Source organism: Musca vetustissima, unplaced genomic scaffold (assembly GCF_032173495.1).
Source record: "Musca vetustissima isolate MV318-11 ecotype Yass unplaced genomic scaffold, APGP_CSIRO_Mvet_v1 utg41420, whole genome shotgun sequence".
Lineage (NCBI taxonomy): Eukaryota > Metazoa > Arthropoda > Insecta > Diptera > Muscidae > Musca > Musca vetustissima.
The window spans coordinates 125,524-146,459 of NW_026876793.1; the positions used below are offsets into that span (position 1 = coordinate 125,524).

General features: G+C 33.6%; 1 protein-coding gene across 1 annotated transcript in view; it reads left to right on the forward strand.

Annotated features, from left to right (window-relative positions):
- The first annotated feature begins 4,720 nt into the window (after positions 1-4,720).
- LOC133321346 (limbic system-associated membrane protein) overlaps positions 4,721-20,936 on the forward strand; it is a 46,817-nt gene continuing 30,601 nt past the window's right edge. The window contains exons 1-2 of the mRNA XM_061530438.1: positions 4,721-4,745; positions 5,274-5,612. Of these exons, the coding sequence (XP_061386422.1) occupies positions 4,721-4,745; positions 5,274-5,612 (364 nt within the window). The remainder of the gene's footprint in view (positions 4,746-5,273; positions 5,613-20,936) is intronic.

Consider the following 20,936-nt stretch of genomic DNA (forward strand, 5'->3'; position numbering starts at 1 on the left):
AATGCCTCTGATTTTTCCTGTTCGGTTTTAAGGTTTTTGTAAGTTATCGCAAAATCCCCGATTTTTTGCATGCAACTAATAAAATTTTTCCCCAGGAGTCTTTGACATTCACTGTCGAAATTTCCTATGGCCTGTTTTATTTGTAGAGCCGTTTGTCCACTATTATTAGTAGTATTTACTGTATTATTTTTTACCACATTTGCATATGGTACGGTTTTTAGGACTTTTTGGCTGTTATAAATTGGCCTAGTTGTTTGAGAAATTGTATTTTTAGAAGTTTCCTTTTTTTGGGCAATTTTTTCTAAAATTTCTAGCCTTTTAGGGCATTTTTTGTAGCTTGCTACATGACCAAAAGCTTTACAATTTACGCATTTGACTGGTATTCCTCTTGATTTAATAATTTGGCCTGTTTTCGGGTCGGTTGTGACTGTTTCTTCAATGTTTTGTTCTTTTGGTGGTATGTGGCAATTTTTAGACTCATGTGGTCCTGCACATTTAACGCAGTTTGGCTGCATTCTGCAATTAACTGATATATGTCCATGCCTTTGGCAATGCTTGCATTGAACTAATTCTTCACTTTTATATTTCATAATGCTAACTCCACAGTTTAAGACGAATCTCAAACGAATGAGAGACTTTACATCAGAGTCATTTGTGATTTGCACCAGCCATCTTCTTTTTTGAAGCTTCACTATTTTTATAATTTTTAAATTTAATTCTGTTTCCTCTAGAAATTGTTTCAAATCTGTCTCGTCATATGTATCAGAAACACCTGATATAAGCATCGTATATGGTTTTAATTCTTTTGGTGTGTATGTAAAAAAAGAGATTTTTTGTGTTTCTAGGAATTCCCTAATTTTTTGATGGTCCTCATTTTTAATTAATTTTAAGTGTATTAGATTTTTGTTAATTATATTAATTGTGAATAAGTTATGTTTTAATATATTTTTAAGTTTGTTTGTGAAGTCTCTGACGTTAGTGTTGTAAATTTTAATTATTGGTGGGCTGGCCTTACCTTTAGGTTTGTTTGATGTTCTGTTGTTGATATCTTCTTCTTTCGTGTCATATCCTTGATCGGGTAGTTTAAGTATTTCATTGTTTTCGCCATTATTCCCTTTCGGTGCTATGGTCATATCTTCTTCTTCTTCTTCATCGGCTAACATGAGGTCTTCGGCTGCCTCTGTTGCCCAGTTGTTTTTGTTATTTTCTTCAGTATTTGTCCAATCCTTAGGGATATGGACATCCACACTCACATTGCCAGTGGCTATTTTATTTATCAGTTCTTGAATTGTATTTTTAAATTTTTCGTTATCTTCTCTTAACTGAATGTTTTCTTTTAAAAGATTTTCACATTTTATGTTCAGTTCGCACAATTGTTCAACGATTGGCTTAGTTGGTTTGTTTTTTCTTTTTCTTTTAATTTCAATGTATGTGCCATTGTTATTCGAATTTTCTCTACTTGTGCTTTGATTATTGGCACAATCGTCACTTTTTTGCATTAATTCAGTATTTAATTTCGTCTGTGTGTCATCAGCATTTACGCCGTGACCAGACATTTTTAATGACTTTCACTGGAGTTTATACTATGTTATCTCTTAAGTTGAGATAATCAGCAAAGCACTTCACTTTATTTTATTTCAATTTTTCACTTTTAATTTATTTTTATTTTTAAATTCACTTATCACTTCACGAATGCACAAATGCATGTGGAAAAATTGCTTATTATCCCAAATAACGATTTCTTCCGTATTTAGGGATTTCTTCCGTTTTTTTTAGTTTCCTTAGTATCAGTTTGTTTACTGACGAAAATTTGGGATTTTGTTGCATAATTATAATTTACAATATCGTTCACATATGCCGTTTGGTTGCATAAGTTATAATAGATATTTACGTTCTCTTTATTTTCAGATGAGAAATTCTTGGTATATTTGTCAGTATTCCAAGTATGGATTCTTACTGCTATTTGCATCTTTAATACAATTGCCAAAAATAGGTGAGTGGTGATAATGATTTTTGGTTATTTTATTACAAAACTTTTGAAAAAATAATAATAATGTGGAATTGGAAGCCTAGAGTTAGGAATGCATGGTTAAATGACGAAAACTGAATGACATATTACAGATTTTCCCAAATTCGAGTAGATAGCATAGCTGTTTTTTGCCTCATAGCAAAATTTGTATTACAAACATATATGAATAATCCATAAATTACATCCCAGTTGTTCATCAATATTTATAATATTTATAATTTTTGGTACGGACATGTGCTTTATATATATATAGAACCCAAAATACTTTATTCTAGCCAAGTCGGTTGAAAAACGTCTCCAAATCCATAAAATACCGAATATTGAGAGGTGACGTTATATGGGGGCTACACCAAAACGTGGACCGTTTGCAAACATCCTAGGAATAATGGCAATGTCTGTGAAAATTTTCAAAGCTTTATTGTACATATTGCAATCTCTATAGGAATTTCAACAGAGGGGCATACACATAAATCGATATACATAGATTTTTTTCTTATATTAAGATATTTAAAGGTTTGGGTTTGATTTGTTGGGTATCGCTGTAACGAATTGGGCTCTCATTATACGAACGTCAAAATAACTCACTTGCTTCATAGCTTTCGAATCGACTGCATATGCGTATTTTGTTTTTATTTTGCAGTCGATTCTCGTTTATAGAACGTTGTTGTAAAAATATAAGTTCAACATGGTACAGTTTTAATTTCGTGATAGAGAAACAGGCTGTAAATCTTTTTTATAATTTGTATGTTTTGTTTACATTTGTTGATTAAATGATATTGACACTATATTACTTGCAACAAATTTCTATGTGGTTGTTGTACAACAACACTTGTTGTTGCCTTATTTTATTATACCATGCTAATCAACATGATTATTGTTGATGTAGTTATCGAATGCAAAAAATTAAATAACTTTCAAGGTCAGCAGACCACACATATCCCGCTTCATTATTGTCGGAAGCGCAACCCATGATTTTCGTCTATTGAACGTGCCCACATTGACTGTGAATTGCTTGACATCCAAACTGCTTCGATCATGTTCTCTGGCACACATATAATTATTGCGAGGTTGTGCATGGCTACCATCTGATTACAATTTTTTCCTAAGGTGGCTTATTCTATCAAATCAAAATACATATTGAATACCATGCCAAATAAATTGAAATTTATTTAAATTTAATTGAAATGAAAATTATTTTTAGATGAAACAAAGATTTCATAGTATTCCCTACTGGATTTTGACGAACTTCCTTAGTTTTTTACTTAGTTTGTGGCGAATTTCCAAAAAAAATTTTCAAAGGCCCGCCATTTTGTTAACTTTTGAACGAAGTCAATAATCCTAGTTCATACGAGAGCCAGACATGTACTCTTTCTAACACCCTTGGAAATTCCGAATTGCGTTGTTCCAGTGAGGAGTTATCATACCGGCCATAAAAAATAAGGACTTTTCATTAAACACCAAAAACAACAACCAAATTTGGGAAATTATTTTTCTTGTCTTTTAAATCTTCAATTATTTATGTGTAAAGTTACAAACCATAACATGTATTGGTATTCATTTACCAGCCCAATGAAAATCTTGGGGGAGGTCCCCTTATTTCGTTTGGGGCATTAATATGGGGAGTATGTAATGGTGTTTTCATCATGTTTCATGTTCATATGGGGAGTATGTAATGGTGTTTTCATTATGTTTCATGTTCATCCTCCAAAAAATTGCGATCCAAATTACAGACTTTTTGATAGAAGACTTGAGATCACATATGTAAAAATATGATAAATCATATTTGAACTAATTCGGTTAAAAAACATGCCCAAACTCCCCAAAATACCGAATAATGGATGTACCATTATACAGCCTACCCGGAAAATTGGGCCAATTTCAATAACTTTTGGTAGGGAGATTTTTCTACTCAATGATAATCCAAAATATAATGTTACGTGTAATTAGGTTGAAGCATTTGATGCTAACACTTTTGTAAGCTGCAAACTTTACAAAAAAATGTCAGCTGTATAATCTGAAATAATATACATTTTCTATGCTTATATCTCCAGAGGGGTTGCAGATTCCAAGCTATGTGAAGAATGAATGGCCAGAAAAGAACAAATTTTTTGAATCTTTTAATTTGAATGAAATAATTTAATATCTATATAAAAAGGTGTACTCCACTGCATAATGAACATTCACGTGTTATAGTTCCAAATTCAATTCGTTCCTATGTTTTGAATATGCTGCATGACGGACATTGGGGTCAAGAAATTGAAAGAATTGCTAAATTTCTTGGGGTTCATGAAAATTTTATCCAGCTTCTAATGGATTAGCTGAACGGTTTGTTCGAACTTTCAATACAGCTTTTAACAAAATCATTAAGGAAAATCCGAATCATGAAAAGGCATTATGCGAGTGACATACAGACAGGAAAATCCGCTGGGGGAATTTTTATAAGAACGACAGCCTCGTACAATTTTAACGGCAATGTTTGCGAAAAACGAAAACTTAAATATTTCTTCAAAATTGTCTATTGTCCAAAAGGATATGTACGCTATTTTTGTGGTATGAAGCGCTTTATAGTGGGAGAAGTAAAGGGGGAAATTAAAATTTGTATGTGTTTGGTAGCAGAGAACAGCGCAGGGAGAAGTTTGAATGCATCAAAATCAAATGAAAATCAGAATAGAAACCAGTACTGATAGCAAAATGCGCAAACAATTCCAATTACCATGTAAAAGAAACCTGATGATATTGATATATTCATTCCGGATAACCAATTAAATCAATAGACAAGAGAATAGAGAGCACATACATGCGCACACCTTATCGAAATCACAAACAACTCGGCAAGAATCAAGCTATAACCAAAACTTTATCAGGGTAAACCCTCAAAATTTGCAAAAAACCGAACCCGCTAGGCAAGAAATTAATGAACCACCTAACAACCATGATAGCTTCATGCAACGACGCATCGAAATACGTCGGCAACAGTTAAAAGAATTCGTTAGAAATTTATAGGGAAAGCTAATTAGGAGCAAGGGAATGTTGGAAATCTAAAACTACTTTAGTACACGAAAAGTTATTTTCGTTTGCGGACTTAAAACAAATTTGAGGTTAAATCTGTTTTAATTAATTTATAACTTTTATTAGATTTTTTTTTAATTTGTCTTATGTTTTCTGTGAACGATCGATGACTGGTGCATATATTACAAATTAGTTATTTATGTCATTTCACATATCAAATTTTATATAATTTTAGATTCACATACTGATGGAACATATACTGCAGCAGAAAATGAAGCTCCTTCTGTGGCTCCAAAATTCTTATCTCGTGGACATCTGTACAAGGTTATTGTTGGGGAAACTATTGAACTACCATGTAAGGTCCAGAATTTGGGCTCATTTGTGCTTCTATGGAGGAAAGGATCGTCAGTCCTAACAGCTGGTCATTTGAAAATTAGCAGAGATCCAAGATTCAAAATAGTTGGGGATTATAATTTGCAAATTAATGGTGTGAAAACACAGGATGCGGGAGACTACATTTGTCAGCTTGGAGACCAGGAAAACCGAGATCAAGTTCATACAGTTGAAATATTAGGTATGTATGCAGAATAAAAGATTTTATTGCTATTTAACAACCACTTTACGATAATAACTACTCTGTTACTCTACTGATCCGCAAAACGTTGTCTACACTCAGAGAAAAAATTACAAAATGCGCACAAATGTTGCCAATAGTGTAACAATACCGTTTGTGAACACTACGATGCCAATTTGTACCGAGATTTTAACAACGGGTTCGATCACGGACGTGTGCAAATTGACAACGTCTGTGGTCATAAATTGTCACCATAGCGGTGTCCATGATCAGTTCGGGTGAAATCATTTCACCTCTAACATGGCCTGGTAATTGGATCATGGCGGTTTCGAATGGACATTCTTTGGTGGTGGTCAATTTTGAAATATTCATACCGTTCCATTCTCATTTTGTAAGCAATTACTTTAATTTATTTCAAACATATTTTATTAAAAGAAATACATAAAATTTAAAATTTTATATTCTATGATCGTGTATAACAACTATATTTAGGTTATTGTACCTTTTAGAATATTCCTTCGACCTTGAAACAATTTAAACCAGGCCATATATTTTAGAAGGCACTGACATTGTTTCATCGTATATTCAAAGCTATTAATATAGTAATACATTTCATAGCAATACAAATATACACGCTCATTCCAAGTGGTGGTATTGCCTCAAATAATTCTTTTTTATACACTCCACCATAGTATGGAGGGTATATTAATTTTGTCATTCCGTTTGTAACTCATCGAAATATTCATTTCCGACCCTATAAAGTATATACATTCTTGATCAGGGTAAAATTCTAAGACGATCTAGCCATGTCCGTCCGTCTGTTGTAATCACGCTATCTTCTGAAGGAATTGAGATAGGGTGCTGAAATTGTGGATAGGGTTGTCTTTTGTCTGCAGGCAGGTCAAGTTTGAAGATGGGATATATCGGTCCACGTTTAGGCATGGCTCCGATATAAGGGTACCCCCAATTTTCGGTATTTTAGGGTTCTTGACCGAGTTTTTCAACTGAATTCGCTGAAATTTGATACGTTGGGTTCTTATTGGATACTAAGTGTCTCCACAAAAAAGGTCCACTTTTTCTGGTAGCCCCCATATAACGGCACCCTCTAATTTTCAGTATTTTGGGGGTTTTGATCGTATTTTTCCACTGAATAGGCTGTAATTTAGTATTTTGAGTTCTTAATAGGTACCAAATTTCTCCACAAAAAATTATGAATATAGGTCCAATATTCGGTATTTTTGGGTTCTTGGGCGCGTTTTTCAACCGAATTCGCTGCAATTTGGTATTTTGTTGTCGTATATGGTAACAAATCTCCCTACCAAAAATTATTTATATTCGCCCCCTTTTTGGGGTAGTCCCTATATATCCCCCTTTTTTATATTAAAATAGTTATCTAATTTGTTCCGCGTTTTGGGTTTGGTTCTAAGAGTCTGTCGTAATCATTTAACCTGCGGAGGATATCGAGATAAAGTTCGAACGTAAGGTTCGATAATGAACTATACATAAACTATAACCCGCATTTAGGCCTAGCACCTGTGTGGGAGGTATCAGAGGGAGTGGACCGATAGTCCACATTTTCGAACCTGAACTAAGTTTGGAAGAATAATAAGATAGGCACAGGTTGGATGAAATCAACATTTTCTGGAACATGGTTCACATTATGGTTTTGGTATTTTCCCTACATTTTCATTTCAACTACCTTTTAGTATATCTATGGTGGAGGGTATCCAAAGTTCGGCCCGGCCGATCTTAACGCTTTTTCACTTGTTTATACTCCGAATGTTATCTGTGCTGCTAAAAGATTGAACAAAAAATGAATATAACTTAGTAAATCTAATTTACTAACCTTTTAAGTATTTATAAGCATAATGCATATTTATGCTTGAAAGAATTTTATAAGTTTACTAGCGGGCCCGGCAAACGTTGTCTTGCATAGCATTATTGTTGATGTATAATTCACAAATATAATATATAAGATAGCCCAATATTAAGCTACACTCCACGATTTAAGTGCTCTGAAATTTGCACATACATTGCTACTACTCCTACGATATTTGGTATTGAAAATGTTGAATATTAGTTCACTATTTAGGGTATCCCCATATAACGGTAACCTCCATATGAGAAATTGTAACGATTTTATCAACAGAATTGGTTGTAATTTAGCAGAAAGTGTCCGTACCAAATATTATCAATATTGGCATGTGTTTCGGAGTACCGCCTATATAATGGTAGCCCTAAACATTCAGCATTTTGAAGATCTTGGGCACGGTTTTCGACAGCATTGCTTTTAATTTAATATAAGGGATAGTTCTTGAGCAGAAAATCTCTCTACTTAAAATTATCAATATTATATCAGTATTTGGCTGTAATTTTATATTTTGGATGATCATCGAGTAGAAAATGTTCCTAACAAAGCTTCCGAAATGCCTCCATATAATGGCACTCCACATACGATCCTTTGGGGATTTGGACACGTTTTTCAACCTAATCAGCTGTAATTGGTTGTTTTATTTGGTAGCATGAATCCTACTAAAATTGTCAATATCAGTTCACTCTTCTGTATTTTGGGGGGTTTAGCCACGTCTTTCGGAGTACCGCCTATATAATGGTAGCCCTAAACATTCAGTATTTTGAAGATCTTGGGCACGGTTTTCGACAGCATTGCTTTTAATTTAATATAAGGGATAGTTCTTCAGCAGAAAATCTCTTTACTTAAAATTATCAATATTATATCAGTATTTGGCTGTAATTTTATATTTTGGATGATCATCGAGTAGAAAATGTTCCTAACAAAGCTTCCGAAATGCTTCCATATAATGGCACTCCACATACGATCCTTTGGGGATTTGTACACGTTTTTCAACCTAATCAGCTATAATTGGTTGTTTTATTTGGTAGCATGAATCCTACTAAAATTGTCAATATCAGTTCACTCTTCTGTATTTTGGGGGGTTTAGCCACGTCTTAGAACAAAATTGGCTGTAATTTTATATTTTAGATGATCAGTGAGTACAAAATCTACTTACTTAAATTATCAATATTGATTCAAGTTTCCGGGTAGCACCCATATAAGGGTATCCCCTCATTTTATCATGTGGCGTCAAATCTTCATACCAACAATTAATTAATCCCCATTCCCATTGTATGTCTAAATATAATAAAATATGTCATTTCGGGATATTGGGGGTGAAAAAGTATCTATTTAGGACCAAATTTTGATATAGCATATAAATACAGGTTTCGGTTCTATAAAGACATTGACCGGATTCCTGTGAATTAAAAACAGCATCCCAGAAATTATGGACTATAGAATAACGTTTTAGAAATAAGTCATAATTATTTCCCGTTCAATTTTCGGTATGTTGAAGTTCTTATTCCCGTTTTCCAACCTGAGTGTGATATGATATACTTCTCAATTATTTGTTGTATTTTCCTTAAAATGTTTTTGTACAATGTCAATCCAATTAAAAAAAAAAAATAATAAATATTTAGAAAATTTCCTATAATTGACAAATGTAGGCTTAAAGGAATGATACGCTACCACGACGTGGTGCAATTCAAATAGCTCGATACTAAATTCGTGAAAATGCAAATATGTTGCAAAATACTTTTTGCAAAGTTTTCGCGGTTTTTGACTTTTTCTCACCTTTTTAACCTTCCCTGGAGCTCCACGAACATTTCAACATTCAACATTGCCGGCCCGGCAAACTTTGTCTTGCATAGCAATATTGTTGATGCATAATTCACATAACGATAGCCCAATATTAAATTATCTTTAAGATAGTGCTCTGAAATTTGCACATACATTGAAATTGCGCAGAAAGTGTCCGTACCAAATATTACCAATATTGGCCCATGTTTCGGCGTACCACCCATATAATGGTAGCCCTAAACATTCGGTTTTTTGAAGATCTTAAGCGCGGGTTTCAACATAATTACTTTTAGTTTAATATAGGAGATACTTATCACTACATAAAATTATCAATATTGGCCCAATTATCCAGATAACCCTATAATATTCGGTATTTGGCTGTAATTTTACATTTTGGATGATCATTGAGTAGAAAATGTTCCTAATAAAATTTAGTCCAAAATCTCCTTACAAAGAATTATCAATTTTGGTCAAAGTTTGTGGGTTGCACCCATATAATGGTATCCCCCCTAATTTCTCATGTTGTGTAGAATCTTCCTACCAATAATTAAAATGTCTCCATTCCCATTGTTGTAGTTAAAATAGTTCATTCCGGGATATTGGGGGGAGACACATTTTTGCGACTAAGTATCTACTTAGGTCCGACTTTTGATATAGCATCTATATAATTAGGCATAACGAATTCCTGTGAATAAAAAACATCATTCCAGAAATTTTGCACTACAGCGTAACGTTAAAAAACGCCATAATTATTTTCAGTTCAATTTTCGGTATGTTGAATTAGCATGTTAGTTAGCATGTTCAATACGAATGGGTAACATCGGACGGAGGTTTTCGTATAACCTTCAAGTCGCTTCGTCATCGCTAATTTTTATAAAATTGCTGGTTTTTTGTATGTTGTTCTCTCTCCAGCTGAGCTTAATGATAGATTTTTGCAAAGAAGATATTTCGTATATTGCACTGTGATAAACATTTTTAGTGTCGGATATATGCGAGGTGTTTATAAGTTCAAAGATATTGAACAACGATTAGGCATATAACCGCCTGATTTGATATTTCCCATGGCATAGCAAAATTTCAGGAACTTTAAGGAACAACATGTTCCTATTATTATTATTTTCAAACAAATTAATCAAGGGCATGGATCTTAGAATCAGAATACCCGGAATGGACACGATCTCGATTCAGAATCTCTTCTGATTTTCCATCCTTGCATTAGTCCCAAAATGTACTTGCATTCTATGGACGATCTAAGTCAGGTCGTCATCTCCTCGGCATCTTAACGTTATTAATTAATGAGGTTAAGATGCCGAACAATAGTGTAACCATCACAGGGTCACTATCTCAAAGGATCACATAAGTAAAGAAAGTTCTCGCGCACGTATCGGTAATCGAAACTTAATCCTTTCAGAAACTTAATTTGTGACAAAATTTAAAATTTATCAAACTTAAAAAAAAAATTCTGACACCAAAAGCAAATTGAATGTATGAATCTACATTTTATTTAGAAAACATTTGTATGAAAAATATAAATGTCAGCTTTTTAGAGATTTCCCGGCATTTATTCGATCTTTTCTCACCTTTTAAACCTTCCCTGAAGCTTCACGAACATTTCAAGACTAAGATAACAAAAATCCGTTCAGCCGTTCTCGAGTTTTAGCGAGACTAACGAACAGCAATTCATTTTTATTTATATAGATGATCGTCATCACCATCCTCTGGAACTTTGGCGTTTGAAATACTAAGAATTGTAAACGCCTGCAGACAAATAAACAACAAGCGTTGTTAAAACCAAAGCGATAATGCATGATGAAAAATCGACAAGGAACGGTGTTAATTTCGCAAAGTGTGTTCATGTTGGCAATATTGTTAAAGAATATTTTTTAACGTTTTAGATTTGTTTTTCAATTTATACTTACACTTGCAAACACATTGTGGTAGGTAAGAACTATTCATAAAAATGGTTGGTAAAGATACAATTTTATATATTCCCAATACCGATATTGGTTGTCACAACAGAAGGTCGAGAATTTAATATTTTATTTAGTTGTATTTATTAAATACAATACTGTTATCTAATGGAACAGAATGTCTTTATCAGATCAGATATTGACGTATTTGTAATTTTATTGTCACATGTTCAAAACGAATTGGTAACATTAAGAGACTCTATGCTATAAAAAATGTTTTTGACGGAGGTTTTGGTATATCATTCACATTAAATATTATGCTTATTTTTTAACTCTCCAACATATGGTGTGATGTATATTCAATTTGGCTTTCCGTTTGCAACACCGCTTGATAGGAATGCAGGATTCGTGGGGAGTCCACTTGTCCTAAGGTTTAGGGGTTCGGATGTTTTATTAAATTATATTGAATAATATTTTATTTATGGAAATATGACGTTACAGACGTTTCCGTCCAATAACGATTTTACTCCCTTTCAATAAAATATTATTTTATATAGGGTCAAAACGACAGCAGATGTCCAATTTCGTCCTCTCTATGTGCTAATTAAATAAAACTTCGGTCTTCTGTTCTTATGATGTTTAATTTATCGCTTCAGCTAACAGAATGACAATTTTTCGTTTATGCGTCTTATTAAATAGAATCAAAAAAAGAGATGATGGAGATGAGGAATACAAAATCGAGAGTGATTGAGTTAAAACAAAACAATCACAAAAACAATACCACATGCACGTGGAATAAAAACAATCACTCAAACGGTACAAAATAGAGTAGAGATATTATCATTACAATAAAGCATTATGCGAGAGCACAAGAGATAATTATCACTCAACAAAAAATGTGATCAGTCTCATTAACATAAATTATAAATTACTCATTGCAAAATAAACACTCGATTATTACATTGAGTTTACAAAAGTAATTTTATATGAGAATTTCCATAAAAATAAGTTTGAGTTAAATAATAAAATATTTATATATAAAATAAATACATTCAATATGATAATAAAAATAATATTGTATCCGCTGCAGCCTCCCACTCAGCCTCAGAAATCGTCCCAGATGATGTGGCTGCAATTTATATCTTCTGAATGTTTTCGTTTCCTTTTGGACCTTCTCAGCGCTATACGTGTGGTATTAGTTTCTGGATTTCTTGTATCTGGAGCATTTTCTTCCGTTGATGCATTTGTATTTTCTGTTGGTATTTTCGTTATCATTGGTATGGTTTGTGTTGCGTTTTTTCGGTTTTCCTCTTTGTCGTAAGGGATGTAATGGAAAATCTTCACGTCCATCATACAAAAATAAATCTGACGAATGGTACGTTCCAAGTGGAACTTCTGGATTATCTAATGAGCAACCACATATGAGTTAGATCCCTTTTTCTCGTTTATCACATAGGGGCCTTCACGACGTGGTACAAATTTCGACGATAAACCTTTATCCTTCTTACTTAGAATATGAGTTGAAACAAGAACGCGATCACCAATATCAATTTTCTTCTGTGGGATTCTTCTTGCATCTACGCATGCTTTATTCTTATCCTGCACAATTTCTTCGTTTTCCTTAGCTCTTTTCAATGTATCTGCCAATGTAAGCAGATGTGTTGTTATTTGTGGGATAAAATTCTCTGCATTTATTATGGCACGAAGATCATGTTGGACATCCACTGGTGTTCTAAGTTCTCTTCCGAACGTCAAATATGCGGGAGTATAATTAGTAGTAGAACATTTAGCAGTATTCATTGCAAATCTTATTCCTGGCAGATTTGTATCCCATAATGAGTGATCTTTGCCAACATGAATAGACAACTGCACTGTTAAGTCCCTGTTTCTCCTTTCTACAGGATTAGCTTCCGGATGGTAGACAGGTGTAAAACTTTGTTCGATTTTTAAACAATATGTCAGCTTCTGCATTACTGATGATACAAACTGAGAACCATTATCTGAATGGATCCTTCTTGGAATGCCATATCTTAGGAATATTTCATTCAGTAATGTCAACGCGCAGTTTTTAGCTGATGCTTCACGAAGAGCAAATAATTCTGTCCAGCGGGTACATATGTCTTCAATAATCAGTATCCATTGGTTTCCTCTTTTTGTGACTGGCAAGGACCCAAAAAGGTCAACAGCAACAATTTCAAATCTTTTGTTACTTGATACTGTTTGTAGTAAACCAGATGGTTCCATATTTGTAGCTTTATATTTCTTGCATTCATACGACTTATAGTCCGTTCAATACCATAGTGTCCAGCTGTCGGCTCATCATGGTGATTATATAAAATAATATTCCTCATTGATTTTGGAACAACTAATTGCCCATTTTCAGAGTCTTCTTCATGGCAAAATCGATATAAGACTCCATCTTGATGTAACGAATCACGTTTTGATCGTCTTTTTCAAATGAATCTATTATATTTTTTTAAATTTAAATCTTCCATTTGAGCTTTTCTTAACTCTTCAGCCCTTTCCTGGGAAAATCAATTCTAATGAAACAAATTTCACAAGTGTTTTCATTGTGATTTTCTTCATGGCATGGAGGTCTCGATAGAGTATCCGCAACAGCATTTTTACGTCCAGGTGTATAACCATAGGTAATGTTATACATTTGGAGTTGTAATGCCCACATGGCGAGACGTCCTGTAGGACTTTTTAAACTGAAGAGCCATTTTAATGGTTGATGGTCCGTAAGCACTTGTACTTCTGATCCTTCAATATAGCCACGAAACTTTTGAACGGCCCAAACCACCGCCAAGGCTTCACGTTCTTTGGTTGAATAATTTCTTTCGGCCGGAAGTAACAATCTGCTGGCATATTCTTTAGGAAGTTCCTCATCTCTCTCCCCCTGGATTAATACAGCCCCCAAGGCATAGTTACTCGCATCTGTCATTATCTTAAAGGGTTTTGTCTCATCTACTTGTTTTAGAATTTGAGGAGAAACTAGAAGATGTTTTAGTTTTTCAAATGCATTCTGTTCTTTTTCTCTCCAAATCCCCTTCGCATTTTTCTTTGTGAGATCCGAAAGAGGTTTTGAGACGTCTGCGAATTCTGGAATAAAGCGTCTGTACCACGAACATGTTTGCAAAAAGGATATGACTTGCTTGGGATTTAATGGCCGTGGACGACTTATAATAGCCTGGGTTTTCTCGGGGTCAACTTTTAATCCTTCTGTAGTTAATACATGCCCAATATATTTAACTTTTGGCAAACAAAAATAACATTTTTCTCGATTTAAAAGGAAACCAAACATTTTTAGTCTTTGAAATGTTTATTTCAGGTCTATAATATGACTTTCTAAGCTGCTTGAGCATATAATATATCATCAAGATATGCAAGAATGGTGATGTTTGGTAATTGTGTGCGAAATTTGTCTATCAAACGCTGGAATGTCAGGGGCGCGTTCTTCAAACCAAACGGCATTCTATTGAAGACAAAAATTCCAAAAGGTGTGGTAAATGCTGTTTTCATTTTGTCCTTTTCAGCAATTTTAATCTGCCAATACCCAGATCTGAAGTCAAGAGTGGTCATAAATGGTGTTGTTTTTGCGTTATGTAAAAGATCATCCATTCTGGGAAGAGGATGCGTATCAGTTATTGTTATAGCATTCAAAACGTCGGTAGTCTACACATAGTCGAATTTTATCATCTTTCTTCGGTATAAGGACCACTGGAAATGCCCAAGGAGACTCCGTTTCTGATTCTTCCTTAACATTTCGTCCAACTCTTATTTCAATAATGCTTTTATTTTGGGAGATATGCGATATGGTGCTGTTGAAATGGGGTTATGTTCGCCAGTATTAATATAGTGTTCAACTTCTGATATTGGAACATCTATACCTTCAAATATTCGGTACTCTTCTATAAGCAGATTTTCAATAGATTGTTTTTCCGAATTATTCAGATTAGTCGCCTCATTGGATCTCAAAACATTATCTATTGAATTTAATTCTATTGATTCGAAGATCTCCTTACAGTAATCTTCCATCATTTGTTTCTTTAAAGGAGGGAACAAATCTGAGGTGATACATGTATTAACTTCTTGAGACACTGAATCAGCGAATATTTTATTTGTATATCCTGGAGAATATTCATTATTTTGGGAATTCAAGGATTCAAAATGTCTAAAGAATTCTCTTACATCCTCTCTATACTTCCTCTGTGGGTCTTCTATCATAACATTGTTTATTTGTGCAGCTTCTTGCGTCTTGAATAGGGAATATTTGTCAGGTTCGTCTTTAAAATGTCACACTCTTTGGGCTAAGTCAAGAACAATGCCACATTCTTCCAAGAAATCTATACCAAGGAGTGTTCTGTTTTCTCTGGCTTTGGGCAGACATATGAATTTAATACGTTTAAACCTTTTTCCTATTATAATGCTGGCTGTGGTTGAAAAAACAACTTCGTTACGGACGATTCCATCAGCGAGGACAATTTGAGCGCAAACCTTTTCGAATGGCATTCCATTTGCCTTAAACTTTTCAAATAAAATATGTCCTGCTACACTTGTTCATGCTGCCGTGTCAAAATATGCCTCTCCATTCATAGCCTGTATATTAACTTCTACAACTGGGACGTTTCGACCTGCTAAACAGGTGCATAGGGAATTAAAATCCAATTTCTCGGTACTACTGCCACCCTCTTCCTTATTACAAAAAGGACAATTTGATCGGTAATAGTCAGCAGCACCGATTCCATAGCAATTCAATTTTGTTTCTGGAGCTTTTACATTTGAATGCTTATCGGCCTCAAGTTTCTTGTAGCAATTTTCAGCAGTGTGGTTGTTTTTGCGACATTATGAACATTTAACTTGTCTCTTGTTGGAATTTTCGTTTTCAAATTTCCGACCTGTTTGTTCTTAGACATTTTCATTGACCAACATTTCGATTTCTCTGGCTTTTGACAGCAGATCTTGAAATGATACAACGCTGTTCCGAGGTATTCTTTCGCGAATTTGAATTTTAAGTTGAGAGAAAATCATATCAATCATTATCTTTTCGGGCAGTTTATCAGATAACTGTGCAAACAAAGATATTTTTCTGCATACAAAAGCATCGGTATTTTCTACCACTTTTTGCTTGTCTTGAAAATTTTCGCTATAGATACGCCAATCTGGCTTTGGTGGAGCAAAATCTTTTTTCAGAAGATCTATGGCCTCTTCGAACGTTTTAGATTCGTCTTTAACATCCTGCCACCTCGTGGAAGCATAACCCTCGAGAGGTAAGGGAAGACTATTTAAAGCATTGGCATCAGTAATACCTTCCGATTCTTTATATACCAAAATAGTCACTATAAAATCTTAAATTTTTGTAGAATTTCTTTCTCCACTAAAACGAGATGTACATGTGCTAAAGGTAGTATTTCTTGGACGCTCTCTAACAGCTAAGCCACCCAGAAGATTTCTAAACATTTCTTCTGTGACATTGAAAAATTTTGATGATGTTGACGAGCTTGCAGGAGTACGTTCGTTTAATAAAGGTGCATTACTAACATTTGTACCATTTCTATTTGGATCTACATATTGTTGAGGAACAGAATTTTGAATAACACCTGACACACTGGGAACTTCACCATCCGCTTGGCTCATTACACCTTGACGGACCGGTGGTGTATTTCTAGGGCTTCGTCTCATATCCCACAATTTTCCAAAATAAAAGAACTTGGCAACCCTTTTTCAAAAATTTTTGACGCAGATTTCTCAGCAACTTCTCCAACGACAACACAACAACCAAATGATACCTTAACCAACAACAACAACCAATCACCTGCACCAAAATTACGTTTGCCGACGGCAAACTTTAATTACGTTCAATTTTATGTTATATCAAGACCAGAATTTGTATAAAAATTTGAATTTTGATTTCTGGAAATATATGATTTTGACGTATTTATTTTAGTTGGGCGCCACTTGTAGGATTCGTGAGGAGTCCACTTGTCCTAAGGTTTAGGCGTTTGAATGTTTTATTAAATTATATTGAATAATATTTTATTTATGGAAATATGACGTTACAGACGTTTCCGTTCAATAACAATTTTACTCCCTTTCAATAAAATATTATTTTATAGAGGGTCAAAACAGACAGCAGATGTCCAATTTCGTCCTCTCTATGTGCTAATTAAATAAAACTTCGATCTTCTGTTCTTATGATGTTTTATTTATCGCTTTAGCTAACAGAATGACAATTTTTCGTTTATGCGTCTTATTAAATAGAATCAAAAATAGAGATGATGGAGATGAGGAATACAAAATCGAGAGTGATTGAGTTAAAACAAAACAATCACAAAAAGAATACCACATGCACGTGGAATAAAAACAATCTCTCAAACGGTACAAAATAGAGTAGAGATATTATCATTACAATAAAGCATTATCACTCAAAACAAAATGTGAGCAGTCTCATTAACATAAATTAAAAATTACTCATTGCAAAATAAACACTCTATTATTACATTGAGTTTACAAAAGTAATTTTATATGAGAAATTCCATAAAAATAAGTTTGAGTTAAATAATAAATAATATTTATATATATATCTATATATAAAAATTACGTGTATGTTCGTGATCGCTAAACTCAAAAACCACTGCACCGATTTCCACCAAACTTTATGTACGTGCTCTATGGGGCATGAGGAGTGTTTCCGCCAAATGGCGCAATATTTATTTTTTTATGTTTTTGCACCGTAACCCAAGGTCTACTACACCGATTTTGACCAAACTTTATGTACATGCTTTTTGGGACGTGAGGACTGTTTCTGTGTAATTTGCGAAAATACACATCATGTTAACAGAATAAACATGTTTGAAATAAACATTTCTCGTTTATGTTTATCATTCATGTTTTTACAAAATAAAATTTGAAAAAAAAAACATATACATATCAATTTTTATTTGAAAATTTTTTATACTCAATCATTTGATTGTATTTGTGTATTTTGTTTGTATTGTTCATTCGATTCTTATTGATAGAACATAACTTAATTGTTATAACAATCTGATTCGAATTCGAGTAAGTACCATTCGTTCAAATATACCCTCGATCGTCTTAGAGAAACAGGCTGTTATATTGAAATACAATGCCACGCCCATGTGCAAATATAGGTCGTCGTTTACGACACGCAAATCGTATGAATGTGCTGTGCTCCATCGGTAACATGGATCAATTATGTGTCCATTGCAAAGCATTTAAATATAAAAAGGGAACACCTGGCTTATGTTGTGCAAATGGCAAAGTAAAGCTGTCAGAACTAATTCAAACGCCGGAACCATTGCTTTCATTGGTGCCTGGAACAACATAACAATAAAAACATTTCCTAACCTATATACGATATTTGGTAACAATTGTTACCAAATGTTTTCTGTTTACACAAAAATCCAGTAAAAGAGAGTCAAGTGAGAGAGCAAGTTTGACAGTTGAACAACAACAAAGTTGCTGGAGTTTACTGAAAGAATTTTATTCAGTAAGATTTTGCAACTCAGCCATTTTCTGATCAGCTGTTTTCTGACCAAACACAAAAATTATTTAAAATATTTTTTTTTAATTTGCAAAGTTCAATTTGAAGTTAATTACAGAAAATGGAAGAAAATTCGTAAGTAATGCAAAGTTTCATTAAATTAGAAACTAATTCCTTATATATTTTTAGGCAAGTTCTAGATAGAGGGCAATGTATTGATGCAGGGAGCTTAAATGTTCCCGGGGAACATACCAGATAAATTTTTCTTTAATTATTCATTTTATTTTTAATATTAAATGCAATACAAATAATTGTGTTCGTCCTTTGTTTGATGTTTATTTTGGCGCAAATCAAATGTTTTCTTGAATCAGCTGTTTATTTGCTAAATCTTACTAAATGTTGTCTGTTTACTTTTTCAGTATTATCGCAAAAGAGAGTAAGAAAGGCTTACTCTCTGAACTAGAACTTACTGAATAAATGTTACTGGAAAAGTAACCAGACACACTTATTGTTTTCCAATAACGTCATTTGGTGCTGGCAATATAGTTAGTGAAAGCCAACATTTAACGTCCAAGGACAAATATACCACAAAGCGGGATCCTTATTGCCTATTCCTGATGAAGAATAAAAATTTTTGCACATATATTTCCTTGGTATTTCTGAAACAGAGATCACCACCAGAAGTGCAATTGCCATGGGACTACGCCGCAACATTGTACAATTATTACAATATTTATTCCATCAGCATAACGAATTGGTGAAATTATTTTAAGTTGCAATAGACCGAATGCCATCCGATAATCATAAAATAGTTATAAAACACCAGTAGGTGAGCCATCCAACGAGTACCTAAAACACATCGCTCATATGATGCGCTCCAATACCCAATACTGTTTTGGCAAGGAGAAGATGGCTACCATTTTCAATTCAAATTATTAAACTAAACTACTGGTAAATTTTAAAAAATGTTATTGCTGACAAAAGTTTTATTTACATAGGTTATTTATTATAGGTGGAGGAACAAATAAAAAAATAAGTAGTGAAGTGAATTACCATGCGTACAGAATCATGATTCGGGAGAATATGGAAAATCATATTTTCAAATGCCGCCAACTGTATCTATTAAAAAATCATTATTTCTGCTTCAGTATACGGTATTTAAACAACAATAGCTAGCTCGATTTAGTTCACCTTTCGTTCTTCTTCGCCATGACTTTGCAACTTATTCAGACTTGCAATGAAAATAAAATTTTAAGGCAAAACAACGTTTGCCCGGGTCGGCTAGTATATATATATATATATATATATCACATTGTTATTATTTATACGATTAAATTGAAATATAACCATAAACATGCAGGGTGTATTGTGCATCAACGAATCTATTTAAAAAAATATTATACTCACTATTTAATACAAAATATTTCTAATTCCATAAGAGATGATTTCAAAAAATCGCGATAATTCGAAAAATCTAATACATTACGGTCCTATCGATAATTCGTAATATTTCTCCAATGAAATGCATAAATACCTGTTATAATTCGTAATTTGTCATCGGAAACTGCAAATGTTTTGTTCATGTTTTCACTGCCTTCGTGCGGGGGTCCATTATTTGAATGAAAAAAATTCAAATGTCACAAAAACTGTCGCATTACAAGGTGCTAGACATCGTTATGCGAATGCTACCACATCTCTCATATTTATTCTTTAAAATAGAGGCAGGTTAATTTGTGGAGGTAGAGCAATCACTTGTTGCCAATTGGAGGACTGCTTATGATAGCAGTATATTCACGAGTGAATAAAAACCTCGGTAATGCGAATTTTTTCTTTCTTCCCCCACTAATTCGTATAAAACGATCGGTTCCTTGACATTACGAATTATAGAGATATTACTGTATATGTGATATTTCAGTTTATCAATATAGCATATAGCTATAAATTATCGACGATAGATCAAATATCTATGCCTTTTTTACAAAGTCAATACGTTTCTAAAAATCTACGTAATTTAAGATCAATTAAAAGTCGAGGTCCGGTTGGCATTCCTAGCATAATTCTAAAGTACTGTTCAGATACATTAGCTATCCCATTAACGCTGCTGTTTAATTATTCCCTGAAGTATGGTCATTTTCCTACCATCTGGAAGTAATCCTATATAGTTCCTTTACACAAATCGGGTAGCTTAACTAATGTCTGGAATTATAGAGGAATTGCTAAATTAAGTGCAATTCCACAATTACTCGAAAAACTAA